The sequence below is a fragment of the Protobothrops mucrosquamatus genome, unplaced genomic scaffold (assembly GCF_001527695.2).
Source record: "Protobothrops mucrosquamatus isolate PMUCROS unplaced genomic scaffold, P.Mucros_1.0 scaffold977, whole genome shotgun sequence".
Lineage (NCBI taxonomy): Eukaryota > Metazoa > Chordata > Lepidosauria > Squamata > Viperidae > Protobothrops > Protobothrops mucrosquamatus.
The window spans coordinates 73,190-89,749 of record NW_015387219.1 but is presented as its reverse complement, the minus strand read 5'-3'; the positions used below and the strand labels follow the sequence as shown (position 1 = coordinate 89,749).

Here is a 16,560-nt window from a genome sequence, read left to right as displayed (position 1 = left end):
TTAGGGGTCTAGGAGTCGACCTCTGTCCCCCTGCCAATACAGACTGCGTACGGTCGGTGAGGAAGGAGGAGAACCACCGCATAACGGTGCCTCCCACTCCTAACCCACCGAGACGCCGCAGCATGATACCGTGGTCTACAGTATCAAAAGCCGCTGAGAGGTCCAAAAGAACAAGGACAGAGGAATAACCTCTGTCCCGTACCCCTAAACTGCATCCGAGGTGGTGGAAAAGAAGGTGACGGGATGTGTAGGATAGTTGGAAAGGAGGAAAGAGGAGAGGTCGTGGGTAAGAGGGGGAGGAAGGAAGAGGGAAGTAGGTAGGAAGGCTGAGGGAGTGTGGATGCGGGGGGGACGGACCGCCGATTATTTCTGAATACTTACTGAGTAGGCTTTTTATGTGTTTGTTTCTCTAATGAAATGCACCATATTTGTATTATTTGTTCATATTTGAAAAATTAATAAAAATTTGTAAAAAAAATAAAAATACATTTTTATGCTGCTGTCTTCCCTGCAGTGTATTCTGGGTGGCTTATGAGATGAGAACCATAGAACTAACAATACTGAAACCTGAGTTTTAATTCAATATAAACATTCCTAACAACATTTTGAAGAGAAATGTTGGATTCATGAGATTAAAAAAAAGGATAGAATAGTCTCAAAAACAATATAGATATTCAACATCTCCTATCAGTAAAAGCTACGGCACTTCAGAACAAAAAGCAGATTCCTGGAATAGCAGATGTTCCTAGAAAAGGCTAGCTAGTTTAAAGCAGAAAGATAACCATAGTGTATAGAAAATAGGTATGAGGCTAGTTTCTTCAACTCCATTATCTTCCACCAGTAAATGAGAATGGGATCCAGGAAAATGAACTCATATACTGTTCTGTCTAGAGACAGCTTCAATTGAGGGTGCAACACCAAGGATAGTATTGAGATTGAAGCTTCATAAAGACAGAATTTGCTTTTGCGTGTCCATAGCCTTCTCTGATCATCCTTGCCAATAATCAATGGCACAGTTCCCTAATATTTTGAGATGGCAGGTATGAACAGTCCAAGACCAATTCATGAAAATAACCAAATACAAGTCAATGGAGAGAGAGAGAGAGAGAGAGAGAGAGAGAGAGAGAGAGAGAGAGAGAGAGAGAGAGAGAGAGAGAGAGAGAGAGACTAAAATAGTGTTTTGTTTTGTTTTTTAAAAAGCTCATCTTTTCACCAAAGTGAAAAGTGAAAAATGGCAACACAGTTAATGAAATTTGCCTTATTGCCCCATCCGATGATGCTCCCATCCACTAAAAACACAATCATACCTTCAGTAAGTGAAGTTTTGGGAAATTGTGGATGAATTCCCATTCCTGTTCCAGGTATTCAATGCAGCCAACAAAGATGATGTCCTTCAACTCACTCAATGCAAAGTTGCTAGCTCGCAGCGGCATCACAAAGTTCCGTAATCCAATCAGGGGCGAGGTGGCATCTCCAAAAACACAGACTACAATATGATCACGCAAGTCACTGAAATATCTCTTTTTGGGTTTCTACAGAAGATAAAACAGAGGGAATATAGAAACGAATTTGGCAAAACAGTAATGGAACTGAAAATACTGGAAAATTTAGATTATTTTACCAACCTCTACAGAGAATGCATAGATTGTACCAACATACAACCCTTTCACAAGCCTCAGATTTTGGTTCAACTTTTAACAAGGTGACATACTCATCATTAATGCTAGTTCCAGATTTTGACAGATCTTTCAACAAGTTGCCTTCTATGAGGCTCAATGGGAGAAAGAAAGAAAGAAAGAAAGAAAGAAAGAAAGAAAGAAAGAAAGAAAGAAAGAAAGAAAGAAAGAAAGAAAGAAAGAAAAAGAGAGAGAGAGAGAAAGGAGGGAGGGAAGGAAGGAAGGAAGGAAGGAAAGAAGGAAGGAAGGAAGGAAGGAAGGAAAGAAGGAAGGAAGGAAGGAAAGAAAGAAAGAAAGAAAGAAAGAAAGAAAGAAAGAAAGAAAGAAAGAAAGAAAGAAAGAAAGAAAGAAAGAAATTTTTTTTGGTTCTTTCTATTGGTGTCTCTGCTGCTTACTTTGAAAGCCAATGCATCAAAGAGAGGCATGAACTTCAGAGAGAAGTAGTAACCTGCATTGCTGGAGATACAGATCTGATACCAGCCATGTTTAACACAAAGAATGGCAAAGAAATGAAAATATTTCAGTTGTAATAAATCTGAAACCCTAAATATCTGAAGGGGGAAGTCTAAGTTTCATGCTCCATGTCTTGAATTGTGTTTAGACATTGTGAATTGTACTCCTGAAATATAGCAAAAGAATGCTAAATCCACCACTGCTCCATTCCTAATCTCATAGTCCTCCTGGTACTGAAAACAGACATCTGAAATTGGGAAGGTCTTTAACTGATGGAGGTTTTATGTATTAAATAGAATCTATCACCTCTTACAAATCTAACAGATTGGTAATTTACCCATCAAGTGAGATGTCACTTGTGACTCATCTTGTTGAATGAGATCTTAACCAAGTATTTAACAGGGGAAAAATATTAAACTTGAGGTCACCATACCAATTAAAACAGACAAAACCCTCACAAAATCTAGTTCTAGCCTATGGATTAGTTCTTAGCACCCTACAGATTTATTATTTATAGCATAATCTTTGCATAGCAAATATATATATACCTCAACCTCCTAGAAAAATCTAAACTATCCTTTGGTCCACTATAAGGTGATGTATGTCTCTTCTGTCTATTATAGCCTTTTGTTATAGATTTCTGGGAACCTAATAATGTCATGTTGTGTCAGAGAACATAATGGTTATTTGTCATACTGGGTATTTGACATGACAAGGTGACTATACTTAGGTGTGACGGAAGAAATCTTTAGATGATTGGAACATTCCCTATCATGAGCTGTCAAGCAAACATTCATAAAACCATTTCTTCATAATGGTTTTATCTTTGAAGGCAAATAAAAGATTCATGTCAGGGAACTTTGCTGATGAGTGATTAGAATCATTGCCAAATTAAATGATCATCTCTAACTAATTGGATTAGTTTAAATTGAATAATGAAATTTCAAGCTGTATTTAGTGGAACGTGCCTTAAATCCAATTATTAGTCTGTCAAGTGATGCTAAACAATGGAAGTGATTCATTCTATAACCTTTTAATAGATGCTGGGGGTACAGGAGGAGGCTAGCCTGATTGGAATATGAGAGAAAAAGATGAATTTGCTATATTGAAGACAAAGACTAATGTGCATATTAAGTCCAATAGAAGAGGTTTCAACATAAATATCTTATCCCAAACTAAAGATGCTTCAAATTTCTTCTCAGAGTTTGGCACTCCAATGAATAGTTTAAATAATAAGTTATTTTTCTATATTATTGTGTTTATTGATAAGGTCTCCAAACAGCCAAATTACTGTGACCATGTCGGAAGACATATAAGTGTCAGCACAAAAAAAATCTCGGGCTTTGAACTACCACATCAGCGATGGACAATCCTGAATAGCATTTGCAGTTCACATGGCATCTGCCAGAACTCTCTGTATAAATGGGGCATAGCATCATCCCCTCAGTGTGACTGCGAGGTCCCACATTAAACTGTAGATTACATTGTGATCGTCTGTAAGCAGAGAGCATATATATCTGATTTATTTATTTTTAATGTTAATAATGCTGCACTTCAATGGTTAGATGGCCTAGACCAGGGGTAGGCAACCTTGGCTCTTTTATGACTCGTGGACTTCAACTCCCAGAATTCCTGAGCCAGCCATGCTGAGGGGAAAGGGAGAGGTTTCCAAGCTGAGCCATGCGGGCGGCCGCACGGGCGGTGTTGGGAGGGACGCGTCGCTCCCACGTAACACCGCTGCTGCGCGAGCTGCACTGGTTACCAGTGGCCTTCCGGGTACACTTTAAGGTGTTAGTTACCACCTTTAAAGCGCTCCATGGCATCGGACCTGGATATCTCCGAGACCGCCTTCTGCCACAGATTCCCTCCCACAGACCGGTACGCTCCCACAGAGCGGGCCTCCTCAGGGTGCCGTCGGCCAAGCAGTGTCGGCTGGCGACCCCCAGGGGGAGGGCCTTCTCTGTGGGTGCCCCCACCCTCNAGAGCCAAGGTTGCCTATCCCTGGCCTAGACATTGATCTTTGAACATAGATCTTTTAAACATCTAACATTTTATTGGGTTCTACTAATCTAGTTGAAATGCTAATATATATTGCTAGTCCATTTGTGATATGCCATACGCTAAATAAAAAAATAACTGTGACTGACCATCGCTATTTTAGGCATCACCGATGTTAGAAGTTACGTACTGTCTCAAGGACTAACAATTAACACATAAGCTTTTGTGTACCATTATCAGTGGTCCACCGCTTTTTGCTTCCTGTTCCAAAAGAAAAGATGGTAGCCATTCAGACATAAACTGTCTACAAATTCAACACTGGGGTAAGTAAGTATATGGTTTGTGTAATTGCACATGTAAATAGCAGATGGGCTTACAAGCTTCAGGGTTCTGCCTAATGATAGGCAGGACAGCATATTACTATTAATTTCTGACATTTGTGGAGAATACATGGAAAGTAGACATAAGAGTTTTAAAAGGACAACCTCAGAACTCTTTAGTTACTTTTTGAAGGAGGCAGAAAAAAATGCAACTGGGGAGGTTAAATTTCTCATAAAAAAACTTTGTTAAAATATTTTGAAATTGCATGGAAGGAACTAATAAAGCAAATACAAGCAAAAATGGCCTAACATAGAAATAGGTTCTACATTAACAGGCTGTAATTAAAACAAAAATAAAGCAATGCCCTGAATAAATCTAGATTTTCATCTAGGTTCATCACCTACCAAGAGTGCCATTTCAAAAGGGACAGCTTCACACCAATGAAACATTCCTGTATTATCCAATGAGCAAGTACTAGCTATTTCTTCTCCTTCTCCTTCTTCTTCTTCTTCTGAACGTCTAGGTGGACAAAATGACAGATTGTCATAGGATGACTAACATAGTGCCATCTATGGTCTGAAGAATAACAGACGTTCTTCAAAGTTTCTTTACCAAAAGAGGCTTACAACTGGACATAAAGAAGAAAAAACAGAGGATGGAGGACAGGCGGACAAAAGTGAGAAGGACATAATCAGAAGATACAAATAGGAAAGTGAGATACTTTGCTCTCATTTATGAATCAACTTGTTGAATGAGATCTCAATCTAGACAATTCTGCGTTTCTCCCATATACCTTACTTTAAGAACATCTTTTCGTTTACACTTCAATGAAGAATGCCAAGATTGCATTTAAAAAAGGATCGAATACAGAGTAAGGATTAATATATTTTATCCAGCTGGAAATGGTAAGTTAGTTGACATTTGTATTTTATCCCAAACTGATAGAAACTCATAACAATCTTGGGCTCGTGCTAAGACATTTCTTTCTTTTTGACATGGTCTCCTTTCTAGCCTTTCTTTATTGACTTCTCGGCACTAGATAATGACATGTGTCAGAGAACATAGCATTATTTTTTTGTATTGTGGATATGACTTTGAGAAGGTGACTGTAATAGATATGACTGAGGATATCATTGACAATGAGGCTACATAGTCAAGAGTTTCATAGCAAGCAGGATCCTCAAAACCAAGACACAAAACAAGTCCTTAAGTCCCATCCAACAGGATCTTTGGCAGAATTTACTTCCTCTTACTTCCATCAAACCACATTTCTGGGGCGGTGCACGAACATCTACAAAATGCCTTATTGCCAGAAATAATTTCCAGGATTCATAAATACACGTGCATTACAGAATCGACACAACTTACACCTGCCACAGATGGCTGATATTTAAGCAAAGCCAGAAATGAGTGACAGCTCCCTTCTCACCAAATAATATCCCAGCCTTTAGTAAATAAGTGTCAGAAAGAGTGTCAGGATTCAAGTTTAAGCAGCAGGAAGGAAAACAGTCTAGGGCCATTCAGCACAAGAGAAGAGTTGGTATTAGTAGATAATATGGGGAAAGAAATTAGTCTGTGTATCTCAGTGCACTTATGCCAAGAATAGACATTTTTGTCCATTAGTCATATGGCACCTCCCCAGCATTTGCAACCTCCCTCTTGCTGCCCAGATGATGGATTGGTCAGCTGTTGATTAAATTGTGTTTTGGCACTAGGGAAGCTATCTTGTTGCAAGCTCTTTTTAACTCAGCCCAGCTCAGCAAATCAATCAGTGCACACTTTTCCATCATCATAAAACCATGATCTATGTACACAAGCTGTCACAGACGATATCTCCCTTCACTCAAATGTTATAGGAAGCATCTATGCCCTGGAGGGAACACCTGTCAGAGCCCTGAGCAGAGAAATAAAAAGGCAAGGCAATGCTTGAAACACACTTCATCATCAAGGCATCTTTCTTCAGATATCATTGTGAAAGTGAGAGGGGGGGGAGAGGGAGGAGAGAAGGCTCATCTATCTCTAGGTGCCTTAACTGCTCTTCCCATCTGCCATATTTTCCACAAGCAATATGAGGTTGTCTAGAATCTACTGCCCTAGGAAGGTCAATGAGCAATTTTAATGAATACAGCTTCTGTGGTGGGAGGTCTCAGGAAACGTGAAATGAGAAGAGAGAAAAACAGGCATATCAAGATAAGGATTCAGTCTTCCAAGGAAGTTTCCAGACTCTGGCCACAATTTTGATCAAGCCTATTGAGCAAGCTAAACATTAGGATCCACTGCAAAAAACTAGCTTTCAGGCTTGAAATTTAGGAAAGGACCTTCTACCAATCAACAATGGTTCCTTTCTAAGATGCCATCTTTGAATGGCGCCATTTCTTTCCCTTTACCACTATCATCAGTTTCCTCTCTCTCTTTTCCCCCCAACACAGTCCCCATGATTGCCTAAAGGGAAAAGACAAGTTAAGTAGATGATTCTGTTCCCTTTTTATTATTACTTGAAGATAAGTAGCAACAGCTAAGGTGTTCTAGCAGATGTCACAGGCTGCTTTGTTACGGTTAATGTATCTTGGACTATAAGCACATTACAGATCAGACAGTTTATTTTGCTAGGCTGACATTATCTGTTTTCTAGGGTTTAAGCTGAGGACGGATGACCAGCTATTCGAACGGACTGGGTGAACATTTTTGGATATACTTATTTAGAGTGAAAGCTGGATTCTATTTCAAAAACTCAGGGGAAGACTGCAAGGGAAAATATCGTACAAAATTAGTAGTTATATTAAAAAATACCCCACCTCTATCAAATGTTGCTCTGTCTCCCCATCCTACTTTAATTATAACTATTAGAATTTTTATGGCAGACCAATCCTTTGCAGTTGAGAATTTCTGTTTGCCCCACTTTCAAGCAAATTCTTAATATTGAGGTAAAAAACAGCAAAACATGTCTCCTTCCAACAAGAAGGGATCTCACCCTAACTTTCAGCCTACTGAAGGTCTCTTCAGTAGCTGGGAGGATCTTGACATATTTTGAGGTGGGATTTCTGTGGGGTAGGTTAAACCTTTCCTGTATGCTCTCAGGATTTCTGAAGAGGGAATATGATCAAGAGTTGTTGAAGAGAGAATGCAATCTAGTAATGCTAGATCTTTGACCCAGCTTTCAAGTGAATCTGGATCTGATTTTTTTTTAAGGTTGGCCAAACTATGTAGAAGTGACCTAAAGCTGTGTGTGGTAAGCAAATCGAGAGCTGTTTGAATCTACCCTTATCAGGTGCAAGGAACAAGAACAACTTCATGAACAGACCAAAACAGTTTCTCTATTGTTGGTCACCTATATTACAAGAATCTCACCAGGCTGGTTGCATTCCCTTGTGAACCAGCAGATAAGGATTTGCTAATCTGGTCTACCATGTTTCCTCCCCTGGAATGACTCCATAAGGGTATGCCTCTTAACTCCCCCTTCTCCTTTAACTGGTGATCCCACCACATCCCTATAGAAAACCCATTGTATGCACAATACTCACTTTTAATATGCTCCCCCCCACTCCATATATGAGGTCCTCAGTAATTTATCTATGCAAATAAACTAGAAGGATTAAACTGAGCAAAATGACAGTACTAAGGACATTCAGAGCTGAAGACTGCCTTGGATTTGAGTATCCCTAATTCATTTAACTGTTATGTCATATGGATTTTCATTTCGCCCTACAATAATAAGGCTTGATACAAAATGCACAAATACTTACAAATGTGTACAGCATTTCCATGTCACTTTAATGCTATGTTTATGGGAAGCTGTCATCTCTTCCTCTATTTCCACTTCATTACCCTAAATTAATACCACTCAATTTATAATAATGAAGGCTTTGCTTACCATCAATTGGAATATTATAAATTAAGATATATGCAGACCCTCAGTTTGTATATTTCTTAAAAAAAAAAAAGATTTATAGCATTTCAACTACTATCAGTGAAAAGCCCTTGCAGACAGGTAAACCCAATAATCAAATGAGCAGCAATATTTCAGCAATAGTTAATCTATCAAATACTCTTAAGCATCAAGAGTCTTCTGTCAATGTCCTCTCCTTAACGATGCACTCTTCTTCTCAATGGCTGGGCTTCAAAAGTTGTGGGTGCTCCATCACTGGAGGCTTTTAGGAAGAGATTGGACAGCCACTTGTCTAAAATGGTATAGGGTCTCCTGCTTGAGCAAGGGGTTGGAGTAGAAGACCCCCCAAGATCCCTTCCAACTCTTGTTTTTCTGATATTCTCACCTGCAGTTCCCTGCACTACCCTCAAGGAAAGAAGCTTTTCTCATTGGATGTCTTCAAACCAAGAAAGCTTCCTTAATGTTGCGGAGATACAAAATAGAAGAAATAAAATGGCATCCGCTTCATACAACGCACAGTTGCCCAGTGGTTAAGACATTGGCTTGTCAACTGGAAAGCCGGCAGCCTGGGTTTGAGACCTGAGCACCACAAAATGGGGTGAGCTCCCATCCTCACCTCAGCTCCTGCCAACCTAGCAGTTTGAAAGCATGCAAATGCAAGTATATAAATAGTGGGAAGGTAACAGCACTCCATCATTCATAACATCATTCTGGCCACATGACTGTGGAAATGACTTTGGACAGCATTGGCTCAATGGCCTTGAAATGGAGATGAACACTGCTCCCTACAGTCGGCAACGATTAGGGGAGTAAAATCTGCAGGAACTCATACAACTTTGAGTTGTATGCAATTTAATAATAGACTAAACTCAAAAACCTAGCCTAAAAATGGTAACTTAGGATGTTTCGTAGCACTTTAAGAATGAAGGAAAACAAACAGATGCCTCTTTTAAAAGAGAAGGCAGGTTCTGAAGTGGAAAAGATATGCAGTACAATAATGTAAAAAGTGAAACCAGAATATAATTGATTATTTCAAATTCTAGAGGGCAGACCAAAACTTTGCATTTTAAAGATCTGATTCTAAAAAAGAAGGGGGATACAAAGAAATAAAGTGCTGTAAGATTATTCAAAACTTTATTGCTCAGAGAAAAGGATGTCTTTGGGTTACCTGTGATCCCTAGCATGTTCAAATGAGTATAAAAATTTATTGCAAGCTTAAGCTCTCTACAAGAATCTGACCTACTAACATTCAAAGGAAACAAACAAGAATAAGAAAGCATTCAAGTGGGCTGGACTTAGATGTCTTGCAGGACTGTGGGGACTCATGACCTATGATGAGTTTGACCCCTCCCTTGGGCTCATGTTGGCCCTCTCCTACCTAGCAATTATGAAGCTACAGATCATCATTGCCAACTTTTTGATCAAGACTGATTGGACTAACATGCAGTCCCAACAATAGCAATTATTCTTTGTAACTATGCGTACATACACACACACACACACACACATATATGTCAAATTCTAATCCAAATTTACTATGGTGATTTCAGATTTTCCCCATTCATCAGACTAGACCCCATATTTGTGTTGCCTTAGAGAAAAGAACAAACATGGAATGATGTGAGAAAATCTCCCTACACTGACAACCCCGCCCCCCAAAGGCTATAACCTTCTATAGATTTCTGATCTGGAACTGCTTTTAAATATTTTAGATCAGCCCTTGCAGCAGGTAAAAGCCAATCAAATAGATTCTAGCCCATTTCCTGGAATGAAAACTCTAAGCATTTCTAATTTGGCATCCTTTTGTTTTTTTTAATGTGCTGCTATTTGTTGCCCAACTGAAGTCAAGTGTATAGAATGCGCCCCCCCCCCCCAATATATATATATATATTACAAAACAGATGCATTGGGAGCTTAAGCTGAAAGCTCCGGAGAAGGAAAACAACATTGTTATCCAGAACAACAAAACCTAATGCCCTTAACAAAGCAGAAAGGGAAATTATGACAACCAGTAATCACCACTGACAACATTGTCAGCTGCAAGACATTCTTGACAACTCTTCATTGTATTTGGCCACTGCTAATCAGCTTGAATAGAGCGGTTAATTAGTAAGTTAATTTAATTATGGGTACTGCTTGTCTATAGATTGGTGGGAATCTGGATAGGGCAAGGATGCCTTCTACTTTTTTTCTTGATTAAGAAATCCCATGGATGGCCACATGGGAAAATTCTGAGGCTGATCATTGCCTCGTTTTTATTAATTAGAACATGGTTCTTTTCTGATAATTTGTCGGGGATAAATGTCATAACTGAGTGGAACCACGTCTTCCCATCCTCCAATTCGAAACACACCTACTTTTAACAATGTACAGTATAAGTCACGATCACTTCAAATGAAGGGTTTCAAAAGCTCAATTCAAGCGCGAGAGGGCATAAAACTGTGTAGAGTTTGAATGTGTGCACGTGAGTCCCCATTCTCTAATTTTTATATTCTTATTATTTAGGTATTTAAATAATACCTAAATAATAATACCTAAATTTTTACATTGTGGTGACGTAAAAAAGATGTTGAGACTCTAGAAAGAGTACAGAGAAGAGCAACAAAGATGATTAGAGGACTGGAGGCTAAAGTATATAAGGAAAGGCTGTTGAAATTGGGTATGTCTAGTTTAATGAAGAGAAGGACGAGGGGGGACATGATAGCAGTCTTCCAATATCTCAGGGGCTGCCCCAAAGAAGAGGGAGTCAAGCTATTTTCCAGGGCGCCTGAAAGCAGGACAAGAAGCAACGGGTGGAAACTAAGCAAGGAGAGAAGCAACCTACAACTAAGGAGAAACTTCCTGACAGTGAGAACAATTAACCAGTGGAACAACCTGCCTCCAGAAGCGGTGAATGCTCCAACACTGGAAGTTTTCAAGAAGAAACTGGACAGCCATTTGTCCGAAATGGTATAGGGTTTCCTGCCTGAGCAGGGGGTTGGACTAGATGACCTCCAAGGTCCCTTCCAACTTTTATTATTATTATTATTATTATTATTATTATTATTATTATTATTATTATTATTGTTGTTGTTGTTGTTGTTGTTGTTGTTGTTGTTGTTGTTATTATTATTTTAACTTGGAGATGGATTGCTCCTTTTGGACTTCTTCACTCACAGTTGGATTGTTTTATAGATGTATTTTAATTTTATCTTAAATTTTATTTATTGTCTCTTAAAATAGAAATATAGATAATCGCAGAGCACTCATGGGTAAATTGCTTGTACTGGTCTAAGACTGTAATCAACTGACTGTCTGAGAAATAAAAAAAGGAAGGCTATGAAAAGCTAGCCCACCATTAAGTTACCGTATGGACCAAAACTTGCTAAAATATTCAAGATTTTTTCATGCAAAGGGTACAGATTTTTTTTCCCAACCTAACTTCCAGCTTGTGTTCCTTAGAGCCTTAATTTCCTTCTTAATCCTCTTTCAATCTGTTTAAACTTGAGTCCCCAATCAGTAATTCAATAAGGCCCATTATGATGTGATTTATGATATGTGTGTAATTGTTAGAATTACTCTGGGTTATTAAAATATAAAATAAGCATTGCCAGGGGGTTCTGTCATTTCCCACATCCTCAACACAGAATTAGGAACTGACCATATTATAAATAGGCAGGTTTGCACAAGTTAACTGGGCAGAACTAATAATTAGCTAACATCTTTATGCATCTGGATTAGACTGAGTAAATTCAGATAATCAGCTTTTCCCCAGAGCAGTGTACAAGGAAATTCTATCTGGATATATGAGTTTTGCTGTGCAACACATTTAGGGAACATTGGTTGATAGATAAATCAGGGACACATGTATCTGTTTTCCTCTCTCCTATTGTATTTTCCAAAACCATTGTAGACAAAGTGACTCCCCCCCAAATCTTTTGTGGCCAAGGTCAGGGTTCTTTTTTTTTCCCTGCAGAAAATCATAGTACATGGGGACATGGTGGAAGAAAATCTTTCTGTGATGGGAAAAAAGGGGAAAAAATAAAATAAAGCAATGTTCTTCTGTATGTTATATTTATAAATGCATATTGTCTTTGTGCTATTCAACCATGCTTTGCCCTCCCCCTCTCTCTCTCTGGAAAAAAGAAAGAAAGAAAGAAAGAAAGGTAGGTAGGTAGGTAGGTAGGTAGGTAGGTAGGTAGGTAGGTAGACAGACAGACAGACAGACAGACAGACAGACAGACAGAGAGACAGATAGATATGTAGGTAGGTAGGTAGGTAGTTAGGTAGTTAGGTAGATCGATCGATCGATCGATCGATCGATCGATAGATAGATAGATAGATAGATAGATAGATAGATAGATAGATAGATAGATAGATAGATAGATAGATAGACAGACAGACAGACAGACAGACAGTTTGAAGGCCTTATGTGGGCTCTAGTTTGCCCATCCTGCTTCAAGATATAGGTCAAAAAGAAATGCAAAGACTTTCCAAGTTGCTACATTTTAAAAGATGGGGAAATAATTCCATAGTCTCAAGAGAATCAAAGTGGAAATGGTTTCTATAGTCCGATTCTGGGCAGAGGGTGGGTGGGTAAGAAAGTCTACTGGCACTGAATCAATTATACATCACCACATCCTGTAAACACCAGGCAGCACTGATTGACAGATCTCCTTCATATGTCAATTTCACATGCTTCAAGGTACAGCTCAACTAATAAGATTTGCGAGCGTTACTAATTTGCGCTTTTGCTTACAAAACTGAAGTCATTTCCTTTCCCTTGCAGACCCGTTTCTCAGCAAAGCAGCCCCAAACTCACAAATGATTGAAGAAAAGGCGCCCATGATTCGCAGTGCTACAGGCATTCGTGAGAGAAACCAATCCTGTTTTCACTCATCTGGAATAGTCCCAGTGAAAGATCTTCATGATATGGAAGACACATTTTCCTGTCTCTCCATCTGGGGAGAGACAGTCCACAAAGAATGTTTCTGACATTCCAGCTGTTGTCTCTCTTCTAGTCTGTTTATCTTGCATGGGTCCACCACCACAACTATACAGGCAGCTAGAATTTCCTCAGGCCCCATTGTGAGATAAAAGCCAGAGGAGGTCGGACGCTGGAGCCATCTTGTGTAAGCTGACAAAAANTGTGTGTGTGTGTGTGTGTGTGTGTGTGTGTGTGTGTGTGTAGGCTTTCTGCAATGTCACAACACATTAACTAACCCTGCCTGTCTTCCCTTTCTGGAGAACAGAGTTTTACACTTGTCCTTCACACAAATAACCCAAGGGTGGGAATTATTCAAAAAGCTCATGTTTGACACCCCATCTGTTCATTTCTGACAGCAATATATAATGTAAAGCTATAAAAACTTGAAAAATAATGCAACATAAAAAGGGATTGACTCGGCTCCAAGAGGCCATAAACGGTAACAAATACCACTGTGTGATTTATTTTGTGCTGTAATCTTTACAGTAAGTCATCTTTCAGACATTTCCCCGTGACAGGTTTTAATAATATTAATGCCCAGAGCAATCCAAATCATTGCCAATAGACATATTTATCAAGCTGCCAATCCAAGTAAATGAAATTCTATAAGCAATAATGTAACATGTTAAAAGTGAGCTAATAAAACAAGTCAGCGGAGAAATATTACTTCAAAGAATTCTTCCCCTGCTCTCTCTAATCCATCCCTGAATGTTATATGGCCAAAATGCAAATCTTCCTTCTCTTTTGTGATTTATCACTCCAAAAATATCAGTGACCTTTCTGTAGACTTCAACACAGCCTCCCCTTCACATTCATAAAAAATGCATTGCATTCTGCTGGATTAAGGGAAGGCAGAGTTGCTTAGTTTTAGTCTCACCCCCACCCAACCCCATCCCACGTCCCACTTGCCCTTGGACCTGGATGTGATGGATAGCATCAAAGAATAAAATCTTAAGAACTGGGGATTTATGAAAGACTGACACACCTTGACTACAGTTTGGCAATCAACACGTACTTACCAGCAATTATCCAGATGTTAGATACATTTCAATTAAGAAGGAATACAAATTTGGGTGGTGCTCTCTTAAGAAACAAAAAAAAAAAACAACAACAAGCAAGAATACCTTTTCTCTTTCATCTAAGTTGTTTTAATCTTATTTTATGTTGGTAGAAGTTGGATTAGAATCTTTTTAACTCCAGAGAGAGAGAGAAAGTACGCATTTCTGCACCCGTTTTATGTTTTTTGTGTATCACATGACAATCTCGCTCTCTAAGGTGAAACACCACCAGAAGGAACCCGGAAAGCTTAATGGCGTCACCCAAAGGAGATTAACTAAATTTACAGTAGAAATAAGGTGGCCATCCTTATAAAACAAAAGAATTATGGATTTTTTGGGTTATGAAAGAACCAGCTCGCTATGACTGGTCGAACAAACTATGATTGAAAACAAGCCACATCCTAGTGAAATATGTGAATTCACGCAAACATCACACAAGTAGCATTTCTATCTACCAGTGTTTTTTTTCATGGTGATTGTGGAAAACAAAAGCTAAGTATGGCCCAAATAGTAGATCTAGTCTAATTTCAAAAATTATTGTAAAATCCTTCATTACTCACACTGTAGTATAAGGAAGAGGGAGGGAAGGAAGGAGGGTGTGTGTGTGTGTGTGTGTGTGTGAGTGTGTGTGTGTGTGTGTGTGTGTGTGTGTGTGTGTGAGAGAGAGAGAGAGAGAGAGAGAGAGAGAGAGAGAGAGAGAGAACGAGAACATTTTCCCATAGTTTTGCAAGATTTTTGGCAGGGGCACAAACATCTTATAAAATTTGTGAATTTTTGAGCATTACTAAAAGTAATAATGTTGGATCTGCTAGACAAACAGGGACAAGTATGTGATACTACCTCCAGGCACCGTGAAGGCAGATGCTGAACTGAAATGGTGCTCTTCCAAAACGTTAAATGATTGTATAGAAACCCACATAAAAGAAAACCCCAGGAACTGCTGATTTAGAAAAGAATGAACTTTAGGAAGAAAAGAGAGAAAAAAGAGAAGAAAGGGAAGAGAGTGGAGGAGATAATGAATCCTATGGCTGTTTACTGAGACATTCTTCTGCATTCAACAATTTTCAGATAAACATGGATAAGACTGCAACTTCAGTATAAGGCACCCAACTGCATGCTGAATATCTATCTATCTATCTATCTATCTATCTATCTATCTATCTATCTATCTATCTATCTATCTATCTATCTATCTATCTATCTATCTATCTATCTATCTATCTATCTATCTATCTATCTATCTATCTATCCATCCATCCATCCATCCATCCATCCATCCATCCAGCTAACTATTGACAGATAGTCCTCAATTGCAGCATCCCCTTGGTCACATGACCAAAATTTGGGCAATTGGCATGTATTTATGATGGTTGCAGGATCTCAGGATCATGTGATCACCACTTGTGACCTTCCCAGACAGCTTCTGACAAACAAAATCAATGGGGGAAGCCAGATTCACTTGATGACCATGTGATTCATTTAACAACTGCCTTGTTTAGCAATGGAAATTCTGGTCCCAATTGTGGTTGTAAACTGAGGACTCTGCCTGCCTGCCTGCCTGCCTGCCTTCCTGTCTTCTGCAAATTAGCATAGAACCACCAAGACTTATGCAAACAGTTGAAATCCTACATAGTTCCAGATCATTAATGTCATCTCCAGTAGCCATGACGGGACAGTTCCTAGATCTTGGCGTCATCTCCTTTGCTCTACAGCTGCCTCGTTTGATGGCAGGGGCTGTCTTCCAATGGCCAAAGGAGCAATTGTTTTCCCACCATATTTGTCCTCTTCTTGTGAGGGCTACAGAACATCTGACTGTGCAAGTCTGCTCCACTTTTAAGTTAAACAGCTGCAAAGAATTCAGCAGACTTTGTAATCCCCGAGGTGTAATCCCACAGTATGGAAACTTGCTTCTCTTAAATACCTCCCTCTGGCATAATTGACTTTTCATGCACATTTTAATAATGATATTTCAGCAGGTTGAGAAAGGGTTTTCCCCCACCCCTCCTTCCTTTTTGCTTCAGATTATGTTATGGGCAGAAGTGGGAGAGGGTGTTATAAACTTAACGATTCCCTTTTTGGTCAAATCGGCACAATGCAATAGTATGGATAACTTACCCTTTAGGGTAAGTTTCTAACCTAATGTGTCCCCTAGACAAAACTGGTTGTCAACAAATAGCTGTAGACAACCTGCATATTTTCCCC

General features: G+C 39.1%; 1 protein-coding gene across 1 annotated transcript in view; it reads right to left on the bottom strand.

Annotated features, from left to right (window-relative positions):
- Positions 1-16,560, bottom strand: part of KCNU1 (potassium calcium-activated channel subfamily U member 1) — a 71,657-nt gene that overhangs the window by 24,733 nt on the left and 30,364 nt on the right. The window contains 2 exon segments of the mRNA XM_029284821.1: positions 1,308-1,532; positions 4,853-4,967. Coding sequence (XP_029140654.1) covers positions 1,308-1,532; positions 4,853-4,967 — 340 coding nt within the window.